Here is an 8,860-nt window from a genome sequence, read left to right as displayed (position 1 = left end):
TGAATATTCAAAAACCTGAAACCATATTGTGAGTTTGTACCTGGAGTAGCTCCACATCTGGTTTATGACACATTTCCTTCAGCTCCTCATACATTCCTCTTAAAATCTCCCTCCTATGAGCCATTTTGGCTTTACTTAAATGAAGTCGATGAAAAATATCTTTCCCCTTCTTTTTCAGCATCTCCAAATTACGTTTTTCTTCTTCATGATGAAATGCAGGCATCTTCTGATATTCAGCTCTAATTGCTTCTAACCTTACATTCACATAATCCTGCAGTGATAATGGGTTAGTCAAAAGAGAAATGTATTTATCTATCTCCTATGAAATCTCATTGATTCCTTTTGTCTCTCAAACATCCAATAGTTTAAACCTCAGTCTTGCCAGTTCTTAGAATCCACAAATTTTGTTCCTTTCCTTTCTTGTATCTGATCAATTACATTAAATTTATTCAAGATAATGTGCTTTCTAAGATAGCTGGAAATTAAAAAAAAAAAAAAACACCACTTGGATTTCTCTATTCCATCCCATATTTATGGAAAAGTAAGAACAGTTCATGCTTGTGAGTTGGAGTATAGAGCTGTAGTTACAAAAGAAAATAATTATTTCTATTTCTGAGATACGCAGCAAGTTGCTTAAACTTATTATATGTGAAATGACCTTAGACTAGCATGTCCAGCTAAATGCATTTCACCCAGCAAAACCTATCCTAATAAGGCTGCATTTATGATTTGGCCATCTTTGTCTCTCTGAATTCATTCCCTTCCATTCTTTTCTAACTCATCGCAATCTGAAACATAGACTTCTTTGTGGTTCCTCAGGCCTCCAAATATACACAAACTCAACGTTACTGCATATGCTATTCTCTCCAACTAGAATTTTACACACACACACACACACAAACACACTCATGGTCCACATATATATCCATACACACATCGTATTCCCTCTCCTCTTCAAAATTTTATTCAATTTGAATTTTCAGTGAGGCTTTTTTCTGATCACCCTATTTAAAACTCAGACACTCATCTCCAGTTTCTGGTCTCTATTGTCCTTTTCTATTTCCCTGCTTGATTATTCTCCAAAAAAGAACTACCGCACTCGAACACATCATGTATTGCACATATTTGCATGTTGACCATTTGACTCTCTCATTTGGATTGTATGATTTGTGAGGACAAAGGTGCTTTCTTTTTTTATACTAGCAAATTTTCTAATTTAATGTTCAGCATAGACTAGGTTCTTATGAAATACTTTGCAACACACTAATATTAGCTATCATACCCTCAGAGTATACATTCACAAAAGAAAATCATTTTAATGTTTTCTGGGGTCCTCAGAGTTCTCCTTATATTTAGATACTAGTTCTCATATTTCTGGCATGTTTGTATGTCTCCCTCAAGACACAAATCCATAATTCTCACCACTTTTCTCATCATGTTATGTATTATTCAATACTAATTAGTTGAGATTCTTAATTTCATGGTTTCTCTAGATTTCCCCTGTCACTTCTTCTGCCTCAAATTTTCCATACAATTCCAAATACTACTTGTCCACCAGCATTCAGATCAATGCTGACCCAGGCTCAGAAGGTTCACTCGAGCTTTCCATGACTGCCAAATAAATCTTGTGCCCAGCATTTATCCAACCAGCACATATAGAATGCTGTGAGATGGCCCAGTTTCTTGTATCTGTTGGTGTATAGCTACAGTTTTGTATGAAAACAAACCAGCATGCTTTGGGTGACATCAATGATTTTGTTGGAAATGCTATGTAACAGTCATACTATTCTACATAAGAAATGAGGACATTTTTTCTCAATGTTGTCTTTTGTTGTTGTTGACTCCCAGTAACATTACGGTTTGAGATCAAGTTCCTATTTTAAGGGTCACTCATTTGCCCAACACAAGTTCCTGGAGGAGGTAGAGAAATACAGGACTAACCTTCCAGTGTCTGGTTCTGGTGGTTTCCACATTCAGGTTTCTGTGATTTTCACAAGCTTTTCCCACAAAACTGCATTTTCTTTAAAAGCTTCTCCTGCAAAAGAACCATGAATTGAAGCACCAGTGAAGACAATGAAGTAACATGCAGACCGTTTTGTAGGCAAGGGGCCCAGAATGAGAGACAAATAAGTCCCTAGTAAATGACGTTTCTTCTGTTTCCCTTCTTGTTTGTCAAATCTCAGAGGTTTCAAGCTAAGAAAGCCCCAAAGAGAGTTGCTTAAAGGGACTCAGAGTTGGCTTGATCCAATCTCCAAGAAAATAGACCCACAGGAATTTCATGTGTCCTTTATAGAAATAGATGTTCAGAGGCATCACTTACCCGGTGTTCCTCAGCAGCCCACTCAATGGGACAGTGTCTGTGATCCCGGTGCTCCTGAGAGCTGGAGCACAGCAAACAGAGCAGGCTCTTGTCCACGTCACAGAACATCTTCTTTGTCTCCCTGTGAGTGCCACACATTTGCTCCTCAGAGCTCAGGAATAGCCCGAGACTGGCTTTTCTGGCAAGGGAAGCCATCTTCTTCAAACGAATGTTAGTTTTGAGGTTTCTCTGCTGTGTTGTCTTTATGCATTCAAAGCACTGAGTAAGAATTGGGAAGTCTTGCCATTTGAGGTAGAAACAGGGCCTGCAAAAGCTGTGCCCACAGTCTATGGTGACCGGGTCTATGAAGTAGTTCATGCAGATGGGGCAGGTGAGTTCCCTCTGGAAGACTTGCAAGATTCTAGAATTCATGTTTCTGAGGAAGAAAGAGCAACATCATTTTGGGGTCTGAGTTGATGAAAAGATTCTGAACATGTGGAGATATGTGATAGCTATAGTTTCTCTTTTTGACGGGGTTCATAAAGCACAGCAAACTATTTCTTCTGTAACAAAAATAAAAATCTCTCACAGAGAGAGTCTCCTGGTTTTATAGTAGATATTACTGACTAGATGACTCACAGTCCCTTCTGCTCCTAGTTCCTGTGTGTAACATAATCTTGCAGATTAAATTAACTTCCCCTACGGCTGCGAAAGCTCTGAACTAACATATAGGAGCTTTTTGTTAGACGGAGAGAGGTGTAATTATATTTCCATGGTGTGATGGTGAATTTTAGGTATCAGTCTGACTGGATTAACCAATACCTATAGAACAGGTGAAGCATTGTTTCTGGGTGAGTCTGTGAAGGTGTTTCTAGAGGAGAGAGACATGTGAGTTGGTGAGTTGAGTGGGAGCCTCATCCCTCAATGTGTGTGGGTATCATCTAACAGACTGGTAGCTCAGATAAAAGGAAAAAGCCAGAGAAAAGGCAATTTCCTCTTTCTTTCTCCTGAAGCTGGTTCTGAGGCTTTCAGCTTTGAGCTCAGATAGGATACTGGTATCCTCAGGATACCAGCTGTATTGCAACTGCTCTGACTCCATAATCAAGTAAACAAATTTTCCTGATGAATTCCCTCTCATGTAGAATCATGTGTAGCTTGAGGATAGATATATGTTCTGCGAAATGTTTAAGGAGGTATCATTTATTTACTTTTTGAAATGGAGTCTCCCTCTGTCACCCAGGCTGGAGTGCAGTGGTGCAATCTCGGCTCACTGCAACCTCCACCTCTTGGGGCAAAGCGAGTCTCCTGCATTAGTCTCCTGAGTACCTGAGATTACAGGAACACATCACTACACCTGGATAATTTTTTCTTTTTTTTTTTAAGTAGAGACGAAGTTTCGCCATGTTGGCAGGCTGGACTTGAACTCCTGGCCTCAAGTAATCTGCCGGCCACAGCCTCCCAAAGTGATGGGATTACAGACATGCGCCACCACACCCAGCCAGGTGGTTTTATTGTTTTGACATGATAGAATATACTTATGCAAACCTAGATGGTATAGCCTGCTACACACCTATGGTGTACAGTACAGCCTATTGCTCCTAGGTTACAAAACTGTACAGCATGTTCTGTACTCTATACTGTAGGCAATTGTAACACAATGGTAATTATTTAATATGTAAACATATTTAAATATGGAAAAGGTACAGTAAACATACTGGTATTATTTTCTTATGTGAGCACCATGTGTTGTTTGTGGTTGACTGAAATGGCTCATGAATGTATCTCTACATGTATACATATACATCCTATGATTCTGTCTGTCTGGAGAGCCCTGACTAATATATAAACTATGGTGTTTGGCAATTTTAAGTCCTTTACTCTCCTTTATTTGATAACACTGCTGAATTTTAGTGAAAGAAATGAAAAATCTTAGAATTGCAAATATTCTCCAGAGTTCATCTAAGTCATTTTAAGGAATTTTTCATAGTTTAATAAGATTAAGACTCAAGTGAGATCGCAGCCACCATCACGTGTCAAATGATATCTTTTAAATTTGGTCAAAAAGTTGTGTTTTGATTTCTAAACTAGAATGTTTTGGGGAGCTTTTTTATTGTTTTCAGTTTCACTATTTTGCATCTCTTCATCACTACCTTACTAATTTAAAGTCATGTCTAAAAGCTGAATGAATGAATTAACATTTATTAATGTCTTCTGAGTTCAATTTTAAAATATTAATTCACTAATTACACATATATTTACACACAGCTATGTGTACTTATATGTATTAATATCAACTCCCTATATTTGTTATGCTTACATATCTGTTGCAGCAAACACTAGATATTTAAATTTTTTCAAAACTATATTGAAGAATGATAGAAAACACAAAATAACAACAATTAGTATCCTCATAATTCATAAAATCTATAGCAAGAATATGAATTAGAAATGGTACCATTGTGTAGATTTAAGATAATGAGATATTTTTAACATTCTATTATTCTGTAAAGGAAAGAAGATATAATTTTATCAATATAAGTTTCACTTACTGCTGGGTTCTTTTAATGGTTCCCACGATGATTCTTCAAGAAATAATTCTGTTAAGTACTCCTCAAGGTAGGAGCTCATTCACTGCAGTACTGAATTTCAGAGGTAACCAAAATAACAGCTCCCTCTAAGTGCGGTCCTTCTCCTTTGGAGAAAACTGAGCTTGTCTCTTCCACATCTTTTTATAAGAATCTGTGAAGACCACATCCACCTCTTTAAGGGGGTGGAGTATTGAGAAAGGTTGAGAATAAGATGATTAGGTTTATGCAGTATTTAGAACACGCCTTTGCACCGCTGATTAAATTATCATCACTCCTTCATTCTAAAAAACCATGAATGAAATGAATCATAAGTAACATAAATCCTATCAGATTAGACATACACTAGAAATTAATATGCATTTTATACTGTTTATTGAGTTTCATACAAGATATAGGCATTCCTTTAAGGGCACATTTATTTATTCTAGAGAAACTGTCTCCTTATGGAGACACTCGGTGGTACAATCATAACTCACTGCAGCCTTGAATTCCAAGGCTCAAGGGATCCTCCTGCTTTAGCCTCCCAAGTAGCTAGGACTACAGGCTCACACTACCCCATCTGGATAATGCTTTTTAAAACTTTTCATAGAGTCAGGGTATGATTCTGTAGCCAAGGCTGTTCTCCAACTCCCGTCTTCAAGTGATCCTGTGGTCTTGGACTTCAAAAGTGCTTGGGAGCACAGGCATAAACCACCTCGACCAGCCTTAAATGCTGCTTTAGTACGTTTATGGGATATTCCCAGAGAAGTCCAACAGGAAGATACAACTTTTTGTTTTGTTTTGTTTTCTACCACTCTAATAGCCACACTTATTTGAGGTCTCTTATTGAATTTACAAAACTTCATCAATCTCATGGGTGAAATGAGTTATTATTTTAATGCTTTTCTCCACATAGTGCATGATGTTCTATGAAGACTAGAAATGCAATATAATAATTAATTTGGGGATTATAAACAAGTTTTAGGACGTATACTAATTCACAAATACAGAATCCAAATGATGGGGATGGACTATATTTTTCTTTCTATAACAAATATTTTTGCTGTCGTGTGACAATTTAAAAAAGAAAAGAGACTTCAGAAGCGGCTAACCAAATATTTTCTAACAGAGGAATTCTTTGCCAATAGCCCCAAAAGACTTAGAGTCAAGAGTGTCAGAACAGTGAAGACAAATCTATCAGCCCTATGTCTGCTAAGGTTCAAAAAATCTGTCAAGGTTCAAAAATCAAAGCAGAACCCATAAGATATATGTACAGGTAGGGGGATTCACATATGAATCAAGTGCAAGGAATTGTTTTCCACAGTTGATGGGCTGCCTGAGCAAGTATGAGATCCCTGTTAAAGTCAGTCAGGAAGAAAAATCCTCAGCTGGCTGGGTCCCAATGGTCATGATTCAAAGCTTTGGTCCAAAGTCAATGGGGAGCAATTGGAAGATTAGAGTCTCATTTGCTATTGTAAGTGTTGTTCAAGGAATGCCTGTGTCTTTCTTTAAAGGACTTTCACTGATGAAGTCAGGCTTACCTGGGTACACTTGCTAGTTACAGGAGTAGGACCTTTGGTTACATCTGAAAAATACCTTCCCAGTAGGTCCTAGGTGAGTGTTTCATTGAATATTAATAAGGTTTGCCTATGCCACAAAGTCCAGTATCATTCTCCTACATATGACTTGCCAATTATCCCAGGACCATTTGTTGAATAGGAATCCCTCCTCTTGCTCCTGGCAGCCCTGAACCCGCCGGGTTACATGACCACACGCCTCTGCCTGGAGGAGGGCTGCCGCGGGGGCGCGCCCAACTCCCCTACCCTGAACCTGGATGCCTGGCTCCTGCGTCAAGGTGCCAGAAGTACCAGGACCCAGTGCCCGCCTGACCTACCCGGACTGCGCCCTGGCCTGCAAGACACCACGCTCTACTCTGCCCTGCGAGATACCTGGAGGGGTCCCGTTGGATCGCAGCCGCTGCCACCATAGTCACCACCATAGTCGCCGCCGCGGGCGTCGGAGGGAAGCACCTGAGGGTGGCTTTCCCAGCCGGCTGCCACACAGGAGCTCTGGATGCTTAGCCCGCCCGACCGAGAGATCTTAACAAGGTGGGTATCTTGTAGGAGAACAGCTCAACCCAAAGGCAGATTGCTAGTCTGGACTTGACTACAAGCAGGACTGCGGTGATGTTTATAGCACTGAAGTGAACTCCGTTGTAAGTACAGACAGTGACCTCTCTGCTTTCCCCCCGAAGCACAATCATATTCACCTTGCAGACTTGAATCACTGAAGATGTAAGCCAACTGTTACTCTCAGTTTCGGAGACCCCTGTGGACAGCATGAAGACTGTCCCTGATGAAAGTCTTAGCAAGCAGGAAGGAGTCAAGGTTAAGGAATGCATCTGATTCCCCTGAACTGTACCTTGAAAGTGAACCAAGGCCTGGATTTTGCTCTGGAAGCCTGTCTTGCCTGCTTCTATCATCTGGCACTCTGCATGTGAATCTTGGACCCATATGGACACGGCTGTATGTTACTGTCATGATTCTCTGCTCTTCTGTGAGTTCAGACTTGGCACCTTATTTTACTTCTGATCCACTCTCTGCTGTCCAGAAACGTGGTGGACCTGTAGTCCAGCTATGTGGAAGGCTGAGTTTGGAGGATTGCTTGATCTGGGGAGTTCCAGGCTGCAGTGCGCTGTGATCTCACCACTGCACTCCAACCTGGGCGACAGAGTGAGAGCCTTTCTCAAAACAAAACAAAACAAAACAAAAGCTGACCGTATTTATCCATCCTTCCTTATTGCTCTAATAGTAGTATTCTAATATACAGTGAGATTATACACAAGATGAGGATGGATCTCCATATGATAGGGTTCTGCACCCACAGATTCAACTCATTGTGCATTAAAACATTTCAGGAAAAAAAATTGAATGATTACATTTTCACTGCACATGTGCAGACATTTTGCTTGTCATTACTCCCTAAATAATACAGTGTAACAACTACTACATAGCATTTACATTGCGTTAAGTATTTTAAGTAATCTAGAGATAATTAAAGTACATTGGAGGATGTGCTTAGTATACATGCAAATACTTCCCCATCTTATGTAAGGACATCTGAGGATTATTAGCATCCACGGATTTTGGTATCTACGGGGATCCTGGAACCAATTTCCAGTCGCTACTTAAGGAAAGGCTTCATACAAAATTAACATGATCAAAATATAGGTATTTCTGATAATAAGGATATTTTACTGCACATGTATTTTAAAATTTCAAAGACGTAAATCAATTGTAATTTTATTAAAATGTAATGAGGATTCTCAGTATTTTGTATTTTCTGAAGCAAAAGTGAGTCTTACTTTCTATTCTGGTAATGACATGTTCCCAGGTAACTGTCTATAGGATGCCATAGGTGGAACAGAGAAAATAAAATTCCAGTTCAGGGGGAAGAAACCTGTGCTCTTGCATTAACCCATGAGTTTGGATAAACACACCTAGGTATTCATTTGCCTGGGCTGGCTTGGAAATCAAGGGCAAAAAAAGATACAGCTTAACAGAAAAGACATGTGCAGGATCCTAAGAGAGAATCATTTAATGAAAATCAAAACAAATGTATACCTCCACACTTTTAAAGATGGTGCAAAGTTTCATAGAAACAGATAAAGAAAATTGAGTAGTCAGTAGGTTAGCATTCTCAGAAGTTGGTATTTCTGATGCTTTCAGTCAAGTTACTGACCTATCCCTGATTCTGTTAATGCAAAGCAAAGCAAAGCAAAGCAAAGGAAAGGTGTAAGAGGGTAAGGGAAAGAACCTCAGAGGCTACAAATGAGAAAACTGTTGGCCACATTAACAAAGCTCACCATGCCACATTCATAATCTAGAAACACCCCCATCTGGCCTAGAGGCCTTTCTGTATCCCGAGGAAAGACTGGGGAAGAGGTCTTGAGATGACACCAGTAGTCTTCTTGACACAAAAAAGTAGAAAAATT

General features: G+C 39.5%; 1 protein-coding gene across 1 annotated transcript in view; it reads right to left on the bottom strand.

Annotated features, from left to right (window-relative positions):
* The window catches only part of LOC108516912 (tripartite motif-containing protein 49D-like), an 8,343-nt gene extending 3,457 nt beyond the window's left edge, over positions 1 to 4,886 (bottom strand). Inside the window, 5 exon segments of the mRNA XM_017854668.1 lie at positions 41 to 271; positions 1,942 to 2,011; positions 2,013 to 2,035; positions 2,321 to 2,735; positions 4,849 to 4,886. Of these exon segments, the coding sequence (XP_017710157.1) occupies positions 41 to 271; positions 1,942 to 2,011; positions 2,013 to 2,035; positions 2,321 to 2,731 (735 nt within the window). The 5' untranslated portion in view covers positions 2,732 to 2,735; positions 4,849 to 4,886.
* Positions 4,887 to 8,860: the final 3,974 nt, after the last annotated feature.

The sequence above is a fragment of the Rhinopithecus bieti genome, unplaced genomic scaffold (genome assembly GCF_001698545.2).
Source record: "Rhinopithecus bieti isolate Rb0 unplaced genomic scaffold, ASM169854v2 scaffold_39390, whole genome shotgun sequence".
Lineage (NCBI taxonomy): Eukaryota > Metazoa > Chordata > Mammalia > Primates > Cercopithecidae > Rhinopithecus > Rhinopithecus bieti.
The sequence above is the reverse complement of the archived record's forward strand: the minus strand, read 5'-3'. Positions and strand labels throughout refer to the sequence as shown.